Source organism: Acomys russatus, chromosome 14 (assembly GCF_903995435.1).
Source record: "Acomys russatus chromosome 14, mAcoRus1.1, whole genome shotgun sequence".
NCBI classification, from domain to species: domain Eukaryota; kingdom Metazoa; phylum Chordata; class Mammalia; order Rodentia; family Muridae; genus Acomys; species Acomys russatus.
In genome coordinates this window covers 20,813,613-20,839,602 of record NC_067150.1, presented here as the reverse complement: position 1 = coordinate 20,839,602, position 25,990 = coordinate 20,813,613, and the positions used below count along the sequence as shown (strand labels likewise).

Genomic DNA, 25,990 nt, shown 5'->3' with positions numbered 1-25,990 from the left:
ATTCAAAATTGTGCCATTAGCTAAGGGGAAATATATATTATAATGAATTCACACAAGCTATAGACACTTGAGTTTATGTAAGAAAGCTGGTATCTAAAATTGTGTTCCTTGAAGGCCACACTGTAACTTACCAGAGTTTTGACACTCAAATAGAATGTCACAATATTAAATAGCTTAATGTTATTGTAAGAAAGTCTAAATATGTCGTTTCTCTATTTACAAATCTCAACTACAATGACATAAAGAGAGATGCAGAAGGTTGGTTAGCCAAATACAAGTTGAGCAAAGCCAGGCTGGTGTCCTAAGGAAGGGCTTGGCAGTGCCCAGGGAAGGCTCTCCACGTGCAGGCCACGCCATCCTTTCCCCTCCACAAGGGAGAGCAAGTGTCCCTGCAGCTCGCTGCCTTCAGCTGTTGCCAGTGCACACCGTCAGTTGGCTGTCTTCAGAGGGGCCTTGCGAAGTGTCCTCCTGCTGGACCTTGGGTTGCCCTTGTTCCCGGCTAGAGACTTTACATTCCACTGTGGAGACTGTGGAGGCCTGGAGAAGGAAACTATACAGTCAACAGCTCACCAAGAAAGGAAAAAGCTCGACAAGAAAAGTCTACCCAAAAAACTTACGATTTATCAGGCAGCGATAAACATAAAATGTCCCTTTCCTCATCCTGGGCTCCAATTTTCTCTGAAAAGGAGTCAACGGAAAAGAAGTTTAGTTTTCTCAGCACTTCCGAGGCAATGGACGTGGTGCCCAGAAGAAAACCCAGAACTTACCTTTCTTAAAAGACAGAGTTGATGGTGTCCCGATGTAACTGACCCCAGCTCCAAATGTGATGTCACTGATGGACTCTGGGGAAAGGGGAAACAGTGTTAATAAAAGTCCTGTAAGACACAAGACATCAACTGTAGGGACCTACGTGGATTTGGCACTGAGTTCTCTCTTTGGTTTTCATTGCTAGCCTCTACCTTACTCACAAATGGTGGCCATTCATCCAAAGCTTCTGTTTGGCTCAACACTTTACCCAGACTGAGACACTGACTTCCTCTTTCTACCAGGCCCTTCTAAGGTTGCACTGAAGCCCAAGCCTTTATTTTCACACTTGTAGCTTTTCTTCTCAGCTCACCTCTTCCTTCAGCAACGGCCCATATGGAGGTGAGCCTACATTTCCTATTGCTTCTCACCTAATTACAGTACATCTATTGTATCTCCTAAAGATGTACCAAAACACAGTCCTCATGTCCCATTGCTCCTTCTTTGCTCCTATACACTGGAAGGACCCAGACATAGTTCTCTAAAGCTTTGATTGGCCAGACCCACAGACTATATCTCTACACGGAATCAGTAACTACCCTGTCCACTGCAGCTCCTTCGTCCTTGTTCCCATCTGTGCTCACCATAAATATCTTAACTGTCTCACCCTAAATTCTCACCCTTTCATGGTGTGTCCGTAACCTTGAAGGCCTCCCCAGCCTCTAGCCCCACACTTAGAAACACACCAAAGTAGACTTGGATTGTGTTCTGGCTCTTTCACCAGGTTTGGAAACTCAAGTCATTCACGGTCAGTTTATCACAGTATCTGGTACCAGGTAAATGCCAAACAAACACTTCATTAGCTAGAATCTCTTATGGCACTGGAGTCATGCTGATTTAAAGAACAGGTAAAGTTAGTGTCTCTTGTAGGGCTCTGTCTATCAAGGGCAACCTAAAATCTATCAGTTTGAGCTAGCCGCCCCAAGCCACCTTTACAAACTCAGAAACTTCACAAATATGGTGTAATCCACATGTGTGCACTGGGCATGTGGATGACCTTTCTTTAGCCTCTATGTGCCCCACCCCAGAGTTCCACAGCTGCAGCCGTGGTGTACTGTGCACCAGCCTAACTTGTTAAAACCAGAGGCTGGGGCCACATGCTGCATCCCTGTGTGCACATGTGTGAGGTCTGCTCCAGCACACATTCCACCTCCTGTCTTCTCATGAGGAACCTTTATGGATGGGAACATGCTAACACCCACTGCAGGCTGTGTCACTGAGCCACTCAGCTCTGTTAATACTGTGGCAGACAACCCCATCCTTTGCTGCTACGATCCAGCAGCGCAGAGCTACTTGTTCCTGTCCCTGTAGGAATCTTCCCCCCTCACACACACACTGCTCTCTCAGCTGGAAGCCTATAAGCATCCTGAGTGGTTCTCACTGTTCTAGTGCATTCTGCTTAGAATAAAAGGCAGAATGATAAAAGTCAAGAAAAAAAAATTCCATTCACATTAGCCAAAAACAAAGCCTAGGAGTGCCTACTGGGGGCTGGGAGGCACCTCTACAATGACTGGTATATACTGAAGGGAAAAAACCAAAGATGCCAGATGACAACAACTTCCTGTTGGACGAAGGGATGGCTGGCTCAGCTATTAAAGGAAAGACTGAACCAAAAAGGTAGGGCTTCCCATGTTTTATGGAACACTAGAATAAATATAGATTTAATGACTTTATTAAAATTCCATTGATATTTGCAGCTACAAACTGGTTCTAAAATTCACATGGAAGCATAAAGGACCCCCAAATAGCCAAAGCAACCAAACTATCAATGCTGGAGGTTCAGCAGTGCCTGGCTTCAAATTACAGTACCTGACAAAGAGCAACGGCAGGGCTGGAGCAGTGACACCAACCCACACAACTAGAGCCACCTCAATGTCAACCAGGGGCCTTAAAGTGAAGGGAAAAACCCACCCTCTTCAAAAAGGGTGGAACACAAGGGCAACAGGCTCCACCTGCAGGACAGGGAAATGCAATCCTCTTCACCCTTGGCAAAGATGCTCTGGAGATGGATCAAAGGCCTCAAGGTAAGACTTTGAACCTGCTAGAGGAAACTCTGGGGGTGGAGGGTGTGGAGTTTCAAGATAGAATCATGGGCAATGACTTTCTGAATAGGGTTCTAGGAACCCAAGAGAAAACAGCAGCAAGACCTGAAAAGTGGGATTGAATGAAATCAGGAAGTTCTACACAGCAAAGGAGACAATAGTGAAAAGACAGGAAAGAGACAAACTCTTTGTCAGTTGTTCCTTTAAGAAAGTTAACATCCATAGTGTATGAGGAATTAAACCAAATACTAAGGAATGAAAGCAGCGGACAAATGGGCACACTAACAGAACACGTCCTCAAAGTACATACAGCAATAAGTCCATGGAAAGAAGTGTCCTCAGCCAACAGGGAGCTGCAGATCAGAACTGAAATGAGACCAGATGTCAGCCCCATAAGAATGGATGGTTACCATCAAGAAATGGGACAGGCAGCTGAAATCATGCTGAAGGACTGGTGTTGCCTGCTCTGAACATTTTTCCAGGAAGCGGAGAACAGGGGCCCTCCCTTAAGCATTCTTTTCTGGTTCAAAATATAGATGGGCAGAAACTGCACCAGCAGCCAGAGAAAGAATAAGTACTGTCCTGACCCAGGGACTTTCCATCAAAGCTGAATCCCTACATGCAAATTAAAGTAGCATTAGTGCACCATGCCAGGCTTTGCTGCTAAGTGACACATGCTGCCAGGAAACCAACTGAAGACTGAGATCAGGGACTCATGGGATATGCAAAGCTGAGATGAGGTACATGTGCTCTGCATCTACAACATATGGTACCTCGCTGCCAAAATAGAAGCACTTGGTACCTCCGAGCCAGAACACTGAACGTAAAAACCTCTCTGAAAGGGGAAGGCAATTTTACGTATCTAACTTCACACCTGCTGGTACCCAACAAGCCCAAATTACTGTCTTACTATCAAAAACTGCCACGATCCAGTTATCTAAAGAAATGTAGGGTGGGAATTCTGCTCATTCGTAATCTCCCTTAAAAGCGGGTCCTACTTGACAATTGAAAAATAGCGTCTTAAATACTGTAAGGCCCCAAAGCCCCATAAGTTAACAGAATGGCAAGTAGCCAAACTCTGGGAGGTATGCGGGGAAAGGGCATGGGCTGAAGGCACGAGGTTTCCTCAGTGCTGCACAGGACGGAAGCTCTGTTCTCATCTCAGTCACAAACTGAGAGGCAACCTGGAGGGGCACAGAGGCGGAAGTCTGGTGTTTTTTGAATAGGTCTCTGGGATGTCTATCCAGAAGCTCTGTGGCTGGCCTCAGGAAGACAGGAGTGAAACAGCTTTCAACAAAGAGCAAGGACAGAAAGAATGAAGCCTCAAGTGTGGGGTGCCGCTGTGAGAGGTCTGGAGCTTCTCTACTCAGCAGGAGGAAGCCAGGAAAGGGGCATTCTGGTTGAGGTCTTGGAGAGGGAGGGCCTCAGCCAATGAAGAGTCATTGACACAGGCACACCAGCTGGCACAGCTGGGGCAGGGAGGAAAGGCACAGTCTCTAGGTAGGCACTCAGGAACAGAGTATGCATGGCAGACAACAGGGGTCTCTACATAGCAAGCTGAACAACACCTATCTTAAAGAGTGAAAATGGGAAAAGACCTAAAATCTGAATTGTTTTCAGTGCAACATCAAGATGGAAAATTCTGCATTTGACCTCACATGATGCTGACAGTTAAAACAAACACACTACATGTACTGTATCAAATACTTCAGGCTATTCATTTGGGGATATATATGAGGCATAAGTGAAGACATCTCATTAAATATATGCAAAGATTCCAACATCTAAAGGTTTCTGAAACTGTAAACACTTCCGGTGCCAATGATAAGGGTCTTCTGCCTGAATGGTCATCTTTTGGAATGAGAGTTCCCATTAGGTGTGGGAGAATAAGAAGCTAAGTGTTCTAACTTAGAACATTAGGAACAAGCACCCAACAGGGAAGTGAGGAGACACGTAGGCGCTTGGCGGAGCTGGAGTGTGATTTTCAACACATGATTGAACCTGCAGTGTAGGTGTGCCAGCAGGGCAGAACCCCAGAGCACACAAGATAAAGGTACATAGTGTGGCCAAGCTCTGACTACAGCCTAGGGCAAAGCAGACCAGCTACCTCCACAATGCCACTTTTGGGCTCCGGCCTATGTGCCTCTCAACTCACAGAAGGTCTGAGCTAATGCATGCACACCCTGGGATGACGCTTCACAGTCAGTACCTTCTCCACTGAGTACTAAGTACTGGCAGCCACTATGAAGCAGACAGTCTGGAGAGCACGAAAGTTTTGTCACCAGAGTTACTATGGCAACTGTTGGGAAGGATTGGAAAAACTAGCCTGTTCCAATTAGTTACTTACTCTCTGGGGTGCTGATTGCCCGATTAGTTACAGATTTGACAGGTCTATCAGACTCTTGGTCCAAGCTTAAGGAAGATGCTAGAATAAAACAGAAAAGTTTATCAGCACAAAAACCCAAAGCAGCAGCATACAGAAAAACAAACAAGCAAAAAACAAACAAAAACCCCAAACCCCAAAACAAAAAAACACAATACGTGTGAAAAATAAAAATTCCCCACGCTGACATACAAGTAGCCCACAGGAATTAAGACAACAATGCAACTAAACATTAACGCTCCAGACAACGTCCACGCTCATTCAAGGAAGTGGAAAGGAAAGCCATACTATTTTTATGCTTTTGACAGCTTGGCAATATAAAGATTATACACACATATACACACATATGTATGCATATATTTAATTTTTAAATTATTGTTATTATTTTGGAGACAAGGTCTTACTCTGTAGCCCAGGCTGGCCAGAAAATCATGGCAGCCTTCCTGCTTCATCCTCCCACTTGCTGGGTTATAGGTTAGACCACCAAACCCAACTTATAGTTTTTAAATATTTTGGCCTTTGCCCCTGGAAATAATTTCAATCACAAGTCTATACTTACCAGGATGTTTTACTGTGTCATTTACACACACACACACACACACACACACACACAAAAACCTGAAAAGTGTCAGTACTCTCAAAAATAGGGTAGTAACAAAGGTCTCAGTACCTCCAGCTTAAGATGGCATGCTATCCAGCCACTGGGACCAGAATTCTGAAAAATCTCGTGGAAGCATTTTCCCTGTGTATCTTATAGGTGTTGTGGATGAAGCAAATTATAAAGCAACACACAATAAGATAATAATAAAAAATAAAATACATGTATGTGAGGAGAGTGGTGACTTTTTTCAATATGCCATTCCTCAAATCCCTTAGGACAAGAAATTTATTCTCATCCTCAATCGCAAATCTCCAATTAATGCTACTTAAGGACTCTGGAAAACATTTAAAAAGGAATGAGACATATATTCTTTTTGAACTGCTCATGCTCAGTATATCTGGTGCCAACCTCAGGGCTTACCATGGCTGCAGGGTTTTTCTGGGCTTCCAGTGTCTACATTGAAAGGCAAAGCTCCTAAACTACGACGGTGATTCCTGCTCTTCGACTCCACTGCTTTCTTGACGGAATTCAGGATTGCGATGGTACTCAGGGACATGGACCTACGGAGACAAGATGCCAGACAGACTCCAAGTGCAGACCACCCTGGAGGCATCAGTTCCTACCCATGTCTTTCCAGTCTCTCAGGGAAGCATGTGCTGACACAGTGATGAGACAGTTCTGGCCTTGTGGGAATGGAGAGATGGCTGCTGCCGCCTCAGTGGACTCCCTACCTGGCATTGGGCATTATCTTCAGGGGCCCATTTTCGGATATGGGCGGCAAAGCTGCTGTGAAGCTGGACCCAGGTGCTAAGGGCCTGCTCTTGGCTGGAGACACAGCAGCGTTTTCCTGGCTGGCAGTTGCGGTGGTGGCGGTGGCAGCGGCAGCAGCAGCAGCCAGTCCAGCTTGTAAGTCAGCAGCGACCTATCATAGCAGTAAGCAAGAGTATCATACCACAAGAAGATTCTAGGAAATCCACTCTCAAACATATCACCCTGGACAAGGACAACTATAAAATGCCACACACAGATGTCGTGGCAGGCAGGTTTGTCTGTCCCCCCCGCCCCTTTTTTTGAAGATTTACTTACTACATATATACAGTGTTCTGCCTGCATGTAATGCCTATAGGCCAGAAGAGGGCACCAGATCTCACTATAGATGGCTATGAGTCACCATGTGGTTGTTGGGAATTGAAAACTCAGGACCTTTGGAAGAACAGTCAGTGCTCTTAACCTCTGAGCCATCTCTCCAGCTCTCCTGTCTGTCTCATTTTAAAATATAGCATATCTACTTGGGCTCCTCAGCCAGAAGAATGAGGGCCAACAGCTGTACTCAGCAATGCCCTCACACAGTGAGCTCCACAGGGCAGAAACATACTAAGACATAAAGACGGAAGAGGAGGAGGAGGAGGTTACAGAAATCAGAGATCACAGGTGCTGTGTTCTGCCAGTATCCCTACTGGGAATCACACGTGCTGTGTTCTGCCAGTGTCCCTACTAGGAACGCATACATTCCAATGCTTATCACAATTTTCCAACCAAGGTTCACTCCCAGGGTCTAGGGAAAAGGAAGCCCGGAGCCACTGTGTGTCTATCACTTACCTGCACCGCCTGCGCTCTGTCACCGCCTTCAGGTGTTTTGGTGACGTCTGCATGTCCCGCCAGCGCTTGCTCCTGGGCCAGCTGCTCAGTGTATTTCTTCATATCATACTCCAGTTCAGCAGCCAGCTGCTTGTCAACCGCAAAGAAGTCCTTGATTTCATCTCGGTAGTCCTGCATCACCTCCTGAAACAGACCATGAGCATCCGTTAGTGCCTTTTCCATAAAACGGGAGGTCTCACTGGTGTAAGTCCAGTACCAGGGCAGGGGATATCGGAGGGCCACGAGTCCTAGACCAGCTCAAGCCACAGGGCAGGTCTTATCTTAACAATAACAATAAACTGCCAATACCTCCACTTCCTCAACTAACAGGTTACTCAGCATGAAGACATTTTCTGAGAAAACACTGACCACATAAGCAGCTGACTATGATTGCTAGTTTTAGCGAACAGCTGTGGTCTCTCAGGAACCTTCCTGTCTAGCCACCAGGAGAGGTCCCTGGAGAGGTCACAGAGGGTGCAGGCTGGAAGCTGCTCTGTCCACAGCAACTTTCTCCACGGGTGCCCAGGAGGGGGAGGGCTATGGCACAATGACAACCAGCCAATTCTCATAGTCTCTGTAAAGTGAGCTCTTGCCTCCCATCTGATCGTCTGTAGGATAAGATGCAAAACTGCTTCAAGAATTAGATTCAGGGTAATTTTGCTACAGCCCTTTAAGGAATTTTTCCAATTTTTCAAAAAATATTTGAGGTCAGAGGAAAACTTACTGGTGTCGACTCTCCCCTTTTACCATGTGGGCTCTGGGACGGAATTTGGCAGCAAGCACCTTTATTTGTTGAGCCATCCTGCCATTCCCAAAGGTTTCGTTTTTGTTTTCTTTTTATGAGGAAAACCAAATGTGAACAAAGAAAAAGCTGCTAAATTAAAGAAGAAAGTGTGCTGTTCCTTTTTGGATGCCTTTTGTCAGAGGCCTGAGGTCTTGCTTAGCTCTGTACTGTAAGGAAACACATCCCAGCTTTTCACGGTCCCTTGTCATACAGACAGCCCAGCAACAGGAACCGCCTCAGGATAACACCCCATCCCATGTGCGTGTTACTACCACAGGGGCGTGACTTCTAGCCCACAAACAAACACCCAACATTAAATGTGATGACCAATTTCCACCTCATCCTTACAGGATAAGCTACTATAATGTCTTGTGCTCAGCTTTAGCTGGAAACTGTTTAGATCGCAACTTGTCCCTAAGGACACAGTGGTTCAAACTATAAATGTGTGCTTGAAAAACTAGGCTGCCCAAGAAACAGAAGGAGCAACTCCAGTGGCACTTCCACTACCTCACGGCCCTCAGCAGTCACAGGCCAGCGGGGTAGGGACATTTCTACACCGACTACATTTCCTAGCATGCTGAGCTCTTCTTATCTGCCATCTAGACTAAGCAATGAGCCTGGGGCCCTGCGGCCTGGGAGGAGCCACCCCACAGGTAAATCCCTATTTTACCCTGAGGTAGTTCATGAGCTCCCGCAAAGCAGGGATCTTATTTTTCTCCAGTACAGTCTTCAGGGAGATGATGATTGGAATAATGTTCTCTATGAAGTTCCTCTTTTGAACCTGCAGGAACACACACACACACACAGCATGTTTAGATGCACACACATCTGAAGAATGACTTCCCTTGATCCGCTTCAAGTACATCAAGCCTAGCAGCCACAGAAGCCTGTCCACATGGGACAAGGACATGGGAACGAAGAGCGCATGTACAGCTTGTCAACAGACTGTGAGCAGTGCAGCACACGCAGGCCAGCACAGCAGAGTGCACACTCACACCACTTACACGTTCTGTAAGAAATAGGTTGAGGAACTTAACAACAGCTCGGATATCTACACAACCCGGAAGGACCTTCGGCTCTGGTTCCACCCCGCATCCTTCCTTTTGAAAGACAACCTATTCATTTTGACTACCTAAGAGACAATGTCTAGTTGGGTAAGCATTAAGATGGCCAGTGTGTGGGTGTACATGTGTCTGTGTGTCTTTTTAATATGTATATATGACTCAGTACACTTTTTCAAAGTGTTAATGAACTGGTGTGGTGACCTGAACCTTATAATATCAGCACTCAGGACGACAACCTAAGCCGCACAGTAAGGCAATTTTCAAAAACAAGCACACAAATGGTATGTGATTTGAATAATCAGTACCAGTATCGTGTGCAGTAAATCTTAGAATTAAAAATAATTCATTAGATTGCCCTACATATATAAGATTTATCTTTCAGAAGCTGAAATGCTCTTTCTTTTCACTGCAAGCTAACAGTGTTCCTTGCTTGGGTCAGAGTCCCTGAAACAGCATAACATGTGAAGAAATACACAGGCTAATAAACACGCATCTGAACGTACGGCAAGTGTAGCCACTGTCTCTACACGTGGCTCAAATGTTCTCAACAAGTGCTGTCAAGAGCATTCTCTGTCCTGGACACACGCTAACCTCTGGAGTCACGGAAATAGCATCAAGGATTTCTGTCGTCAACTGCTTCCAAACAGTGCGTTGGGATAAACGGTAGGAGACGGCGAGAAAGGGAGGAGCGGGGCAGGAAGACGGCTAAGGAAGCGCTGGAGAGGAAGGATGCCTGGGAAAACAAGAGTGTGCGCTGATGCTTTAGAGCTGTGGGGATGAAGACGGGCCAAGGGTAGCTGTGTGGAGAGTGAGCGCTTGGATCAGCGGTTCTCAACCTATGGGGTGCAACCCCCCACAGACGTCACACATCAGATGTCCTGCGTGGCAGTATTTACATTACAATTCATAACAGCAGCAGAATTATAGCTATGAAGTAATAATGAGGTAATTTTATGGTTGGGGGTCACCACAGCATCAGGAACTATACTGAAGGGTCCCAGCATTAGGGAGGTTGAGACCAATGACTTAGCGAGAAGAACCAGGGCCAATGGCACAGAACACAACATGTCTGAGGAGAAAGAGAAGGCATGAGGCGAGAGCAGGCAGGTTTCTATGTCTTTGAGAATCTGGATTTTATCCAAAAGGTGACAGGATACCATCAAGGTAGTTTAAAATTATATAACATCTGATACAGTTACTGATTTAAAAAAAGTAAACACTTATGTATGTGTGCTAAAGTTCATGTCCGTGTACCACATGCATTCAGGAGCCTGCAGAAACCCAAAATGCATCGGATTCCCTGGAACACAAGCTTAGGCCATTGCAAGTTACCACATGGTTGCAGGGAACTGAACAGGAAGTGCTGGTACCTGCAGAGCCCTCTTTCCAGCCCCCATAGTCACTAATTTTAATAGGAAAGTTCTGTGAGCATTCACAAAGGACCAAGTGTTCGATACTGCAGAATATCCATAATCCACCACCCCTGGAAGTTCCTTGCTGCCTCGACAGCCATTTTCAGTAGGTTTTAAAGAGAATAATTGCGTTTAAGACTTTTCTGGCCGGGTGTGGTAGTGCACACCTTTAATCCCTGCACCTGGGAGGCAGAGGCAGGCGGATTGCTGTGAGTTCGAGGCCAGCCTGGTCTACAAAGTGAGTCTAGGACAGCCAAGGCTACACAGAGAGACCCTGTCTCAAAAAACCAAAACCAAAACCAAAAAAAGAGAAAAAAGAAAAAAAGAAAGACTTTTCTGGCAGCAGAATGGTACTTGTCCGGCAAGAGAAAACCCAGAGACAGAAAGGGTGCTGACAGGAAATGGCACAGGCTGAAAGCCACAAGTACCAGAAAGGCAAAAGAGACAGGCATGCAAGCAAAACAGATAAGACCTTCTAGAAAATTAGAAGTAATCAAAATCCATTTTGTTGGGATCAGGGGAAGTAGAAACCAGACGTCCAAGCTAGGTAAGCCGAGAAGCCACTGAGGGCCATGGCAACTGGGCTTTCCCAGTCACTGACTTTCTGCTTTGACATTCTTGGCATGGCAGACTCCTGTTCTGCCTTCGGCTGTGGCACAAACTATCTAAAAAGGGACTTTTGGTGCATGTACCTTTGGGATATAATTGTTCCATTCCCTGCAATAGACTAGGAGAAGAAACCAAGCAAGGAGAAATGATGAATTCGGTTCTGACAGTAAACGTAAGACACCATGGCACAACAGGCAGGCAAGTAGACACATTCAGGCTCGTGGGAGGAGCAGTAGCTAGAGGCAGAGAGAGATTTAAGAACTGCATCGCAACCACCTGAGCACAATAATGCCACAGGTAAGATCGGTTCCAAGGCTTTGGTACCCAACTCACACGGCGGAGCAGCAGAGCTTGCACACACCTGTGAGATGATCTTCATCTGGGCTTCCTGCATGACCACATTTGCCAGAGCCATATCATCTTCCTCCAGGAGGTCCTTGCACGTCTGTGCTCTCATTGCCAAGAGCTTGATCTCCTTAGAGCTGAGGACGTCAAAGGTATCTGAGAGCAACTCGCTGGCTTCCATGTCCAGGGGCAGGACACCATCAGTGAAGCATGCTGTGAGAACATGGGACCAGCCTCTGAGAAATCCTTAGCCCGGAGGAGAGAGGGAAGAGTCACAGAACTAGGGCAAGTCTTGGCTGTGACGGGAATGGGGCTGGGGCCCCTACGAGACATAACCGATGCCAGGAAGGACCAAAAGGACCCACTGTGCTACCATCCATGCAGCATCTAAGGAACACATATACCATACATACCCAGAATACTAAGGCAGATTTTGGAAGTGACATTGAATCGCTGCTCATCTGTAAAGTGCTCAAGAAGAAACTTATAGATTCTCATTCGCTTCTCCTTGTTTGTCTTTCCCTTTAGCAGAAACAGCTGTTTCCCTCTGTGGCAGAACAGGACAACATCACTGCACTGTGCAGGTAGAGATGACAAAGATGCAACACAGCAGCCTCAAGGCTGTGTGACAAGGACACTGAGAAGGTTCCAGTGTCATTACAGGCATTGTCCTTTTGTCATCGTGCCAAGAAAACTAATGAGACATTAGGTGAGCATCAGTGTGCAGCCTCTGCGTAGGGCAGCCAGCACCGCTGGGGCCTCCCTGAGGCGCGCGCCGACAGCCGCCCCTGTGCTCCCGCTCACCTCTCCGACTGGGAGAACCTGTTATACTGCTCGTGCTTCTCGTAGCTGTTGAAGTGGAATATACACTCAATGAAGTGCTGGGAAAACACGCTGGGACTCCTCTTCAGCAGCACGTGGGCCAGGCAGAACTCCCCAAGGCTGCAAAGGAGAGAGGCAAGAGGGGACCCGCTGACGACTCGCCATCAGACTACAGACTTCTGCCCAATAGAAAAGCACAGAATTCCAAACACATCCCCACAGATGGCCCTGTCAACTCAAAGCAAGTCGAGAGTACTGCTTACTTTGTCCTGGCTCAGGGTTCCATTTCCAAGCTGAGGCCTGTACTTCTAATAGACAAAACCAGCCAGTTTCCCCCAAACTCCTTCAGGCAGACAGAGGCCCGTTTCCTCCAGGCTAATGCAATGGTAATGGTTACCGAAAATAAACATGAGGCCTTTATACACCAACTTCAAGTCGCTGCCCGCAATAAAGACCAAAACCCCATCTTAATACCGAAACATTTCTTAAGAACAGCGTTAAGAAGAGCTTTACGGTTTGGCCTAAGAAGCAAGTATACTCCAGAGAATTAATGACAGTCCCTGAGTTTTGGAATCACCATTAAGTCCTGGACTCTCTTCTTGCACCTGTGGCTCCAAAGCTGGAAGTCTTCCAACATATTTGGATACAAATACCACACACCTGACACCATCACCTATGACCATACAAAAGCAAAGGACAAACTTCTAATGGTTTCCAAAGCCTGAAAATCCTCTGCAGCCTACCTGACTGCTTCTGTTAACACAGTATGAGTGAGTGAACTCCAGCACTTGCTAAGGGGACAAGCCAGGTGCGGTGGGGCTTGCTGTGATCCTGTCTCTCACAAAAAGAGCTTCCGTTTCACTGTATAGCTCAGACACGATTCCCATCAACCCAGGAGCACCAGCCAGCTCTCTGCTGGAGAGCAGACACAGGACGGCCGTTCGGCTTGACTTGGCTTGGGAAGGCATTATGACTTTACTGGAAACTAACTTCTCCAAGGTGTATTTCTGAGGCTGACAGTAAGGCTAGTTTTCATCATGCACAGAGAGTAACTAACAGCACAGGGAGCTCAGAAGCCACAATGTAAAAAACCTTAAGTTTTCAAAAGTTCTGAGAGAACAATTGGGCACTGCCCAGAAAGTAAGGTTATCAGGGTAACTTTTTTATTATAATATTTTTTTTAAAAATGGTGCCAAGTACAACATAAAATTTCTTTCATACAACACATTTTGATCCTGTTATTCCCCTTTCCCAACTTCCCTCAACCAAACCTCAAAGTTCATGTTCTTTCCCTGACACTCTTAAAACAAAACACCAGTAAGATAAAATATAACAAAAAACAAAATAAAAAGCCCCTAAAACAAAACATGGAGTTTGTTTTATACTGTATTCTTGAGCATGGGGCCTGCCCTCGAGTGCAGCTGATAAACCCAGTGACGCCCACTGGAGAACACTGGTTTTTCCTCTTAGCAGGTGTTAACTGTGGAGACTCTTGGTTAGGGCTGTGACCGTGTCTACCTCCCCTCCCCAGTGCTGGGATGGCTGCGAGCTCATTCAAGGCTTGTGCATGTTCTCACGGTTGCTCTGAGTACATACATGTATCAGTCCTGTTGTATCTGGAAGACACTGTTTCCTTGGAGTCAACCCTGACCTCTGGTCCTTACAATCTTTCTCCCTTCTCTTAGACCACATAGTTCCCTGAGCCTTGGGGGTGGGGGGCGGGGAGAGGGTTGATGACGACATCCCATTTAGTACGGAGTATTCCAAAGTCTCTCACTGTTTGCTCTGTATTAACTACCATCTATTGCATGAAGCTTCTCTGGTGAGGGCGGAGTGAGGCACTCATCTATGACATAAAGAGTCCTTTTATTCCTATTTTCCTTTAGCAGAATAGAGTATTAGGTTTTCCCCTAGGCCCATTACCTAATTAGTCTCAGGTTCTTAGATATTTTAGCAGTGTCAAGTATGGGTTCCATCTCAGGTAGTGCCTTAAATCCAGTTAAAAAAAAAAAAAGTGGGTAATTACTTCCGTAACATTTGTGCTACTATTGCACCAGTATATCTGCAGGCAGGTCATTGTAGGTTGCAGGGTTTGTAGCTGAGTGGCATTGATTACTTTTCTCCTCTGGTAGCATGCAGAGTACCTTCCAGTACCATTAACATGAGTCAGCAGGAATGAAACTTCTAGTTGGGTACCAGATGAATTTTCCCAATTTCGTTGACATTATTAAAAGTGTCCGCAGCAACAGGGTCTTACCATTAGGATGTGAAGCGCAATCAATAGCCTTGTGATGTGAGAGTAAGCCCATGGATCCCTTTAGCCAGTGACTCAACAAGATGCAACCCATTCCGGGAACTGGAGGTTTTACTTGGCACAAGGTGTCTAGTTTTGGCATTGTTTTCCCCATAACATGGTGACTCCCTTTAAATTCTTTTCTATATGAATATATTTTAGGATACTACAATAGGTTTCCATGTGTCTTTTCAAAGGGCCTTTTAATTTCAGTTGCCCCTCTCCGTATTCTTTCTCCTACCCCTCTCCCAAGGTAATTCTCCTAGTCTAATTTCCCCTTTATCTCTCCATAATACTATATTCTATTGCTCCTTTCGCTGGGAGATCCCTCACCTTCCCTTACTAGGTTCCTAATCTCTGTGATTATTCAGATGGTAGCACACATAAAAGCTTACAAGCAAATAGCCATGTGTAAGAGGTGACATCCCATATTTGTCTTGTTGTCCGAGCTACCTCACTCAGGATGACTGTTTGTAGTCCTAGCCACTTACCCTCCAGATTCATAATCTTATTTTTCTCAACAGCTGAATACTATTTCATTGTGTAAATACACCGCAGTTTCACTATTGACTCATCCGTTGGTGGACATCTAGGATGTCTCTAATCTCTAGCTCTTAGAGGCAGAGCAGCACTGACTGTGGGTGAGCATCTCTGTAGTAAGATGCAGCGTGTGTTGGCTATATGGCTGATGAAGGTACAGATCTTGAGGTAGAACAATTCTCAGCTTTTCAAGGAGGCTCCACACTGATTTTCATAGTGGCTAAGCCAGTCTGCACTCCTATCAAGTAATGAGTGATTGCCACCTTTCCCCACACACATCCTCACCAGCATGAGCTTTGTGTGACTGTGGCCATTCTGATTAAGATGAAATTGCACAAGGGGCTTTAATTTGCATTTTCTCTGATGGCTAAGAATTCTGAACATTTCTTTAAGTGTTTCTCAGCCATTTGTGTTTTATCTTTTGAGAACTCTCTTGATTAGTTCTATTCCCTGTTTTAAAACTGAGCTGCTCTCTTTTCCTGCTGCTCTGTCTTTTTTGGTCCTTTGTATTTTCTAGACACTAAGCCTCTATCAGATGTATACCTTGTACAGATTTCCCCACCCCATTCTCTAGGCTGCTGTTTTGCTTGAGGGATGGTATCCTTTGCCATAAAGCTTTTCAGCTTCATAGGGTCACATTTATTAACTGCTAGTTTTAATGCTTGTGCTATCACTGTCCTGTTCAGAAAGGCCTTTTCTGTGCCGAGAAGTTCAAGTCCATCACTTACTTTCTTGTCTATCAGATTCGGAGTATCTGGTCTTATGTCCAGGTCTTTGATACATTTGTAGTTGATTTTATGCCGGGCTAACACACGTGACCTATTTTCATTTGTTTGCATGCAGCTATCCAGTTTCATTAGCACCATATGTTGGAAATGTTGTCTTTTCTCCTAGCTTCTTTGTAAAAAATCAGGTTTCTATTAAGTGCATGGAATTATGTCTTCAGTTCAATTCCATTGATTGATGGGTTTCTTTTGAGACAGGTTTCTCTGTGTAGCCTTGGCTGTCCGGGACTCACTTTGTAGACCAAGCTGGCCTCAAACTCACAGCAATTCCGCCTGCCTCTGCCTCCCGAGTGCTGGGATTAAAGGCGCGTGCCACCACGCCCAGCTGAGTCTTTTTTTTTGTTGTTTCTTTAATTTTTCAAGACAGGGTTTCTCTGTGTAGCCTTGACTGTCCTGGACTTGCTTTGTAGATATGTCTGTTTTAAAGTCAATACCATGTTGATTTTTTAAAAATTTGTTATTCCAGGGTTATTTATTTATTATGTCCTCTTGAGTGTAGTTAACTTTTCTTCAGACTGAAAATTTCCTTTTCATGCCTTCTATAGATTGGACTGGTGGACAGAATTCGTTAAAATTGTTTTCATTGTGGAATGCTTTTCTTTCCCTGTTGATTGTGATTAATAGTTTGGCTGGGTTTGGTAGTCTGGCCTGGCACCTGTGGTTTCTCAGTTTGTAGGACATCCACCCAGGTCCCTCTGGCTTGTTGTAATAGGCTTGTCTTTATATGTGACTTAGCCTTTCCTTTGAAATTAAAGCTTTAAAAGTCATTTGTCTGTTCTATATACTTAGTGTTTTATTATGTGCTGTGGGGAATTTATTCTCTGGTCCAGTCTGCTTGGTGTTCTATATGCTTCTTGTACCTTGAGAGGTTCTTTAGGTTGGGAAAATTTTCTTTACTTTTGTTAAAAATATTTTCTGTGCCTTTGACTGGGGTTTCTTTGCCTTCCTCTGCCCCCATTATTCACAGATTTGTCTTTCTTTAATATCCTGGATGTTTTGTACCTGAATCCTCCCCACTCCACAATATAACATTTTCTTTGACTCAGCGTTTCATTTCTTCAATCTCGTTTTCAAGACCTGAAATTCTCCTTTCTGTATCATTTCATCTGTTGGTGAAAGCTAACCTCTCAAGTTTTTGTTTCACATCCTGAGGTTTTCATTTCCAGTTTTATTTCACTTTGGGTTTCTTTAGTGACTCTCTGTCTTTCTTAAATTCTATTTCCATGTCTTGAATTGTTTTCACTATTTCATTCAGCTGTATGTGTTTTATGGTCATCATTAAGGCATTTATTCATACTTTCTTTAAGGTCCTATGACATATTCTAATTACTATTTTGAAGTCCTTTTCTTGTGCTTCAGCTAAATTGTTTATCTCAGGGCTTATTGAAAATAGTGTTGCTGGCTCTAGAGGAGGCAAACTGTCTTGGCTGCTCATGTTTGTGTCCTTTTGCTGAGATCTAAGCACCTGGAGTAAGAATGAGGCGTTTGCTGCAGAGATACCTGGTCTTGTCTCTGTTGGGTGGATGCTCTGTTCTTTGGTTGCCGTTGCCCACTTTGTGTCCTAGCTAAGTGTGGTGATGTGGGGTCTGGTACAGTGTTTCTGCAAGTCTGCAGGTGTCACCAGAGACTTTATGGGTTGAAGGAGCTGAGGGAAAGAAGAGGGACCCTGACTCTGTCTAGGAAGATTTTCAGATATAGCGGCAAACACATCTTTGTATAACAAAAGGAAGTGCCTGAGGAAATTTCACTTAAGGCCTGCTTAAAACTCCTGTTTTCTATGAGTTCTCAATACCGTCTCTTTTTTTCCCCAGAGACAGGGTGTCAAGTAGCCCAGGTTCACCTTGAACTTGATACATACTTGAATTCCTGATCTTGTTTCCATCTCCCCAGTGCTGGGATTACAAGCATAAGCCATCATGCCTGGCTCTATGTATTCTTTACAGACTGTTTTATCTAGAAATCTGCATTTGAGAGGCAAAGGTCACAACATCAGATGGAATTCTTTCTGAACTAAAGTTATTTTGGTAAACCATCTGTGACCAGAATGAAAACCATTAAGAACAACAAATCTCCAATGAAAATGGAACTCAGGAGGCAGAGGCAGGCAGATTGCTGTGAGTTTGAGGCCAGCCTGGTCTACAAAGCGAGTCCAGGACAGCCAAGGCTACACAGAGAAACCCTGTCTCGAAAAAACAAAACAAACAAACAAACAAACAAACAAACAAAAGAATTTGCTTGTGTGGTCTTTTTAATAGTTAATCTACTGGACCTTTCTTCTCAGATCTGAATTTGAAGTATGAATCTGTCAATTTATTAGTAAGAAGAGAAGTTGCTTTAATCTAACCTCAGGACAAATGCTAATCTTGGCATTTAGGCCAGGAATGCAGATCTTGGCAGAAATATCTGATGGTGAGATACACTGGGCACATATGTTAACTGTCACAGGACTGTGTGATCAGGGATGAAAGCTGCCACGAAGCTTCCCATGAGAAGAGGATGAAGTCAGTTAGGGCATGGGGTCTAACCTTGACGCTGCACCTACTGGGGCTTTCTTAAAACAGTGAGTTCCAGTCTTTATATGCTAGAGAAAAGGACCTCACTTCTTGTTTGTCTGTTGAAAAGTTAAAGGAAATGTAAATTTAGACTCAGGGAAGATGAAGCTAAGGGATGGGAGAGGGGGCAACTCGTTACAGCAACAGACAAGCAGCCAGTCCAGCACGACGGCCTCTGTGATTTATTTGTTTTCTGTTGGTCTGGTATCTTATTTTTCTCTCAATCCCAAATCATGACCCAGTGTCTCCAATGCTTATACACAGGCACCTAACCATCACTCACAACTGCCATTTCCCAGATTTCTTTTTGTTTTGTTTTGTTTTTTTGAGACAGGGTTTCGCTGTGTAATAGCCCTAGCTGTCCTGAACTCACTTTGTAGACCAGGCTGGCCTTGAACTCACAGAGATCCACCTGCCTCTGCCTCCTGAGTGCTGGGATTAAAGGCGTGCACTACCACGACTGGCTTTTTCTGACTTTACTGCAGTGCCCCACACTTGTATTTCATGTCCGCACCCTGCGACCATGCCACGGACTATATCACTAGCTTGAACTGAGCTTCCTCTGTACACGCCCTGCCAATCCTTCCCGCTGTTGGGACTCTCCCACTCCAACCCCCTGGTTCTGTAACTTCACTGTGCTCTCTACACTGCTGTTTCTTTTTCTCACACATCCAGACTTGTGGGGGCTGGTGAGATGGGTAAAAGGGCCTGCCACCAAACCTGATGACCTGGGCTTAACTGCTGGGACCCACATGATGAAAGGGGAGAACTAACTCCTCAAAGTTGTCTTCTGACCTCCACATGTGTGCTGTGGCAAGTGTGCCCCAACACTGATACACACAATAAGGAAGTAAGATACAATAAAAACGTTTAGTGAGAGATCTATGGAGAAAATATCAAAATCCTAAATGCGCTGATCGCTTCCCATGGTGTTCTGAACCAATCTCTTTCTGAGGATCTGCATTTACACTTTCTTTGTAAACGTTATGCACTGACTAATGTTCTATAAATACATTCTTCTCAACTACTTAAAATGTATTATTTTCATATAATACATATACACCGTACATATTTATGGGGTACCAAGTGATATTTCAACATATGTATGTACTGTGAAATGTTTAATTTGGATTAAACTTATCTACTACCACTTTTAAACATGCTTACGCAGAAGCTGATAAAAATGAGAGAGAAGATGGAAACCTAGGTGAGACAGACAGTAGTGCTTCCTGGGTTCATCACCTGAAAGCATTCGAGCACTTCTGCCAGGCCTGGACTGCGGACTATGTTGACCGCTGGCCACGAGGGGCCTTAGGGAGCTCAGTGGTCAGGTAGAAGTGGTGGAGCCATCTCACCCTTCCCCAGCCCCTTTGCTCCTGGCTCTAGACAGTATTAATTAGAAGGTTAACTCCTGCTACTTTGTTGTGTGAAATGTTACACCCAAAGAACTCAACAGAAATTCTACAGAAAGCAGACTAAATTATCAGTGACCAAATTTAGAACCAGAGGGAGCCATTATTACAAGCTATTTATAGGCCATAAACTCTGCAAAGACCTTTCGCCCACTGTGGTGGCTTTTGTTGTGGCACCGAGCATCCTGCCTTCCAGATGAAGATTTGCTTTGGAAATAATTATTCATACAGCATAATCTGGAATAGCAAATCCTATGAGAACATCTCCAACTCCCTTAAGAATAAGTCTTTAAGAGAAAGATACAAGGGTAGGAATCACAGAACAGCAGAAGTTAACCCCTTCCATGCGATTCTCAAGAAATACCCTTTTCCAAGGAGCCTTTGCAAAGGGCACACTGCACTTCCCATGTGCAATCCACTCTTAGTTCCTAGAATCTTTTCCTTATGATTACTGGACATAAAAGAAAGTTGGATCTTTTTGTCAACATTAGCCTTTTATGATGGCGCAATCACTAGGAGATCCCCTGCTTGATGCCTCCCACGTTTCAGTGACGGGTGTTCTTTACGAGTCCTTAGAGAGGGCAGGCAGTATCAGCGGATGATGGAATTAGTGCTGAGATCATTTAGTTGTAAATCTGGTCAGTTCTGGGTTGTTTTGCTTCTAAAACAATCATATATAAGATCTGTTCTATCATTTAGCATTTTACACTTCTTCTGGTAACTATTAGAAGCTTATCAAATCCCAAACAACTGTAGACTACTCTGAAAGAAAAGGTAGTACATACCAGTAATTAGGCAAATTGTTGAGCTATCTGATATATGACAGCAAGATTACCTGGCAATCTCTGGGTGTGAATCTACCAGAGTGCTGACAAATCGAAAGAACAGAGAGCCCTTCCACTTCACATATTCTTCCTGTACAGGATAAAAACAGTTTATTTCAGGATGAGTTGCATAGTTGTTTGTTGACTTTTCTTTATGGAATATTCCACCTGCTGGCTACTGGTCCACCAGGGACCTGAGTTTGCTTTGACAGTGTTTACTTCCTAACCACCTTGAAAGCACATAGCATTTGGGCAAAAACTTATTAAACCTATGGTAAAAGGAAAATGACACAGAACACAGCTCTGATGGGAGATCCACTGGAGCCTCTGTAAGGTACATAATGCACGATGAGATGACTTTGTGGATGTATAGAATAGATATTTAACTTAGTGAATTCCTTTTTTTGAAATACATAAATTTCCTCATTCTAGGCTAACTACAAGCTCTGAATGCACACAGAGCTACCAGATGCTCCATGTAGCTCAAGATGTTTTACAGAATGAAAGCAGTTCACTGCTGCTGTGCAATAGTGCATTCCAAATATGATCTATATTGAAAAGCAGGAACTGGGTATGGTGGCACACACCTTTAATCCCAGCACTCGGGAGGCAGAGGCAGGCCGACCTGGTCTACAAAGAGAGTCTAGGACAGCCATGACTAGATAGTTTCTCTGTCTCAAAAAGCAAAAACAAACAAAAAACAAAAAAGAAAGAAAGAAAGAAAGAAAGAAAGGCAAAGCAGGAGCCATTATGACTGAAACACATGGTCGTGGCCAAGAAGAGCAGTGGGACCTGTACTGCAGTCGCCTGTCCCCAAGCACTTCCCTTGACCTAGAACAGCACTGCCTCACAAGATTTCTGTGCAAATATGCCAGTGAGGACTGAACAGTACAAGATATTCTAAACCAGAAATGAGAACAACTGTCTGTGGATTCTATAACAAAGCATGCACATTTCCCATTGTTAACTGAACAGTCCCCTGGGCAGGCAGTGGTAGAACAGAAAATGACAGTCTGAATCCCGCACTCACCTGTAAGAGGTTGGTAAGCAAGATCAGTGTCTGCTTTCGGATAAACGGATCGGAATCCTTCAGACAAATGGAAATATTGGGAATATAATTGTCCACCATGACAGTGTACCGGATACAGAGATCGCACATCACAATGATGACGTTGTTGCGGACAGCCACGTCCTCACACACTTCGAGTTCTCGTACAAGGGCCGGGATGCTTTTCTTTGCAAGGTCTTCATGTTGTAAGCACAGTTTACCTATTACATAAAGTAAAATTATGCCCCAAATCACAAACAACAACAAACCACAGACAAATATTAGGAAGTTCAAAACACTGTTAGAAAGTATAAACTCCATCACAAGTTTCTCAAGACACGTGGTTGTGCCTTTACAACAATAAAATCATCTTTTTATAGTTACCTACTACCCACAAAATAGTCAGTAAAACCTAGAACATTCTACTTTTGATTATAGACATGCTCTACATACAGTTGCTGACTTGGAAATGCAAGACAGACATGCAGGAAAGAATGTGATCTCACTTATTTTCTCCTTCATGGTCAGAAGGAAACTACTGAATTATATTCTCTAGTGTGTTGGCTTTGTGGCCTGGGGAGGGTTCTGTTCTTACTTATAAAGTTTAGGTATTTTTAAAATAACCAATATCACAAAACAAAAATGCAACAGACAAACACACAAACAAACAAACAACCCAAACTAAACCACAGCAACAATAAAAACCACCTTCAAAACTATATGTCTATATATCTACATATCTACTACAAAACTGTGTGTCTACTATAAAATACACAGTCATTTTAAAGATAGAATATTCAAAATATATCCAGAGGTCAGAGTTTTCATGACGAACTATTTGAGTTGGAGAAATGTGCTCACAGCTCATTTGTTAGTTATGGAAAAGATTAAATAAACCACCTCCTTCTATAAACTGAACTTCAAAGTTTCCATTTCTGAAGTCCTGTGTAATGTCTAGAATACAGGTCTTGTTTTGTGTGTGTGCAGACACCATGTGTATACACACATGTGCACTGGTGGGGGCCAGATGACAGCCTCATATGTTTCCTTTGATACAAGGCTTCTCATTGGCTTCAGGTTTGCCCAGTAGGCGAGGCTGGCTGTCCAGTGAGCCCCAGGAATACAGAGAGCTACCAGTCTCTGCATCCCCAGCACTGGAATTATTTATTTATTTATTTTATTATATTAATTTATTCATATTACATCTCACTGGTTATCCCTTGTATCCTCCCATTCCTCCCTCCCTCCCATTTTCCCCTTACTCCCCTCCCCTATGACTGTGACTGAGGGGGACCTCCTCCCCCTGTATATGCTCATAGGGTATCAAGTCTCTTCTTGGTAGCCTGCTATCCTTCCTCTGAGTGCCACCAGGTCTCCCCACCCAGGGGACATGGTCAAGTATGAGGCACCAGAGTACGTGTGAAAGTCAGACCCCACTCTCCACTCAACTATGAAGAATGTCCTGTCCATTGGCTAGATCTGGGTAGGGGTTCAAAGTTTACTGCACGTATTGTCCTTGGCTGGTGCCATAGTTTGAGCAGGACCCCTGAGCCGGTACTAGAATTTATAGGCATGCACAGTGGACTTAGCTTCCTTAATTCTTCTTTTATATTTTATGTACGTGGGTACTTTACCTACATGCATCTCACTTGTGCCTGGTGCCTGCAGAGGTCAGAAGAGGGCATCAGATCTCCTGGAATTGGAGGTTCTGGCAGTTGTGAGCTGCCATGTGGGTGCTGGGAACTGAACCTGGGCCCTCTGGAAAAGTAGCCAGTGCTCTTAACAACTGAGCCATCTCCCCAATGTCTGACACACACTTCTTGATAAACTTACTGAGCTACACTGTGATTTAAAATAAAATAAAATAAACAGGTATAATTATAATTAACTACCATAATCCTACAAAAAAAAATCCTCCCCGTATATTATAATGGTTTATATATACAAAATGTTCCTAAGCATAGGCTTTGTGAAGTTAGAAGAGAGGCAGGAGGCACACGTGGATCATGGCGGAGGGATTCTGAGGACCTATCTCAGACTGGCTACTGTAAGGACCACTGTGCTTTCACTCTGTGATAAGGACGGCAGCACCTCCTGAAGCATGCACTAAAATGAACCTCTCTTCTGTGCAGTTGTCTCTGTCAGGTATGTCATCTCAACAATAAGAGAAGTAATTACTATACAGAACAACAGTCTCAAGGGCTCTCAGGGGAGTTCTCTGTTAGATCTACAGAGCTTAGACGTCACATCAGAACCAACTCTTACAGCCACAGAGGCCAGCGCAGGGTTAGCCTCAACAGTATATTACTGCTTACGCTTATTTGATTCAAAGGCACAGACAAGCTGGGTGCAGTAGTGCATGCCTGTAATCCCAGTACTCTGGGAGGCAGAGGCAGGAGGATCTCTGTGAGTTTGAGGCCAGCCTGGTCTACAAAGCAAGTCCAGGACAGCCAAGACTACAGAGAGAAACCCTGTCTCAAACAAACAAACAAAACCAAAACACAACAAAAAGCCACAGAGTACAGCCACATTTCCCCATGTGGCACCCTTACCTAAAGTGATGATGGCATGTGCTCTGATCACGGAAGGCATGGCGGAGCTTCTGACTTGGAAAGGCAGCTCACTGGCCAGGTTATCTGTGGTCCCCTGAGATGATGGTACTGCAGGGAAGGAAGAGAAAATGACTTCTTATTGAGGCACTTAACTGAGCGTCAGGACAGAAGGGTGCAGAGTGTGACGTCAGAGGCCTTACACTGATCCGCGTGAGCAGAAGAAGCCAGGATAGACTGGATTAGAAGGAAGATTCGCTTCTCTACTATGGCTGGACATAACTGGGCTATATCTCCTATGGTGAAAATATATTTCACCTGCAAAGAGAATTTTGCAGTTAAAAACAAGGCAGGCAAAAAGAAAATAAACTCTAGTTAGAGTAACAGTCAAAAGAATATTATTTTGTCTCAGAAATTATAAAAAGATTATTAATTTTGAAGAAAATAATGCATGATCATTAATAAAAATTTGGTTGCTACTTAAGAAAATTCATTCCAAATTATCATTTTATCATTTAAATCCAGACATTTCTGTGAATAACTGGGGTTTCTATTAATAGTCATGTTGTGATAGAAGGTGTCATGCCTTTATACTAATACACACAAGAAATGTTTAAAGATTATAAAGAGGCCATGTAAAAGCTATGGATTTCGTGATAACTGTACTGAATGTTCTACACTTTGTGGACATCTATTTCTAGAATAATCCTGGGCCTAGAGGTTTGAGGTCAGCCTGAGCAACACAGCAAGATCTTGACTCAAATTAACAAAACAAGAATAACTCCTGTGAAACCTACTGTTTAGTTTTCCTAGTGGGAAAGCCACACTGAAAGAGCACGTATGGGGCTGGGAGTCTATAGCTCAGGTACAAACCACTGGCAACCATGCTCAAGGCCCTGGGTTTGATCACCAGTCCTTCAAAGTAAACTTGTTTTTAGAAGCATGTAAGCTCACTCTCCATTGTAAAACCTAATTCCAATAGTTCACTATTTAAACTTCTACTCAGAGCACACAAAAGTCCAACACCGTCACAGCCAGCTATCACGATTCACGTTTTCTAATGCCATACCCCTTTAATAAATGATAGTGTTTTTCTTTACCCCAAAGATAGATGAGCATCATCAGGAAGCCAAATGGCAGGTAAGAGCTTATTTCAGAGCTTGGACAGTTGTACATGCATGCCTCCAATCTTAGCTACTGGGGAACAGGGGAACTGGGAAGACCACCTGGGCCTAGAGGCTTAAGCTCAGCCTGGGCAACACACCACGATCTTCACTCAAACATAGCAAGAGCAACCCTAAACTTTGAGGTAGTAAAGCCAACAGCACATGTCTTGAACATAAAGCATGTTATTTTTTCCAGTTGCTGTGGCTTTGCTCTGTGTAATATTGGTGTGGGTGGTGGCTGACACTGGGGAAAAGCAGAGTCGCTCTGCAGTCCACTACACCCAGGCTCCCACAGCACTGATGGCGTACAACCCTAA

The 25,990-nt window shown here is 44.3% G+C and overlaps 1 protein-coding gene across 1 annotated transcript in view; it reads right to left on the bottom strand.

Moving 5' to 3' along the window:
• Nucleotides 1-428: 428 nt before the first annotated feature.
• The window catches only part of Ncapd3 (non-SMC condensin II complex subunit D3), a 66,387-nt gene continuing 40,825 nt past the window's right edge, over nt 429-25,990 (bottom strand). The window contains exons 20-34 of the mRNA XM_051156802.1: nt 24,711-24,825; nt 24,511-24,618; nt 21,941-22,179; nt 20,922-21,001; nt 12,487-12,624; nt 12,096-12,229; nt 11,699-11,895; nt 8,923-9,033; nt 7,430-7,612; nt 6,562-6,752; nt 6,251-6,390; nt 5,194-5,271; nt 768-842; nt 618-678; nt 429-537 (exon numbers count right to left, since the gene is read on the bottom strand). Coding sequence (XP_051012759.1) covers nt 429-537; nt 618-678; nt 768-842; nt 5,194-5,271; nt 6,251-6,390; nt 6,562-6,752; nt 7,430-7,612; nt 8,923-9,033; nt 11,699-11,895; nt 12,096-12,229; nt 12,487-12,624; nt 20,922-21,001; nt 21,941-22,179; nt 24,511-24,618; nt 24,711-24,825 — 1,959 coding nt within the window. The remainder of the gene's footprint in view (nt 538-617; nt 679-767; nt 843-5,193; nt 5,272-6,250; nt 6,391-6,561; nt 6,753-7,429; nt 7,613-8,922; nt 9,034-11,698; nt 11,896-12,095; nt 12,230-12,486; nt 12,625-20,921; nt 21,002-21,940; nt 22,180-24,510; nt 24,619-24,710; nt 24,826-25,990) is intronic.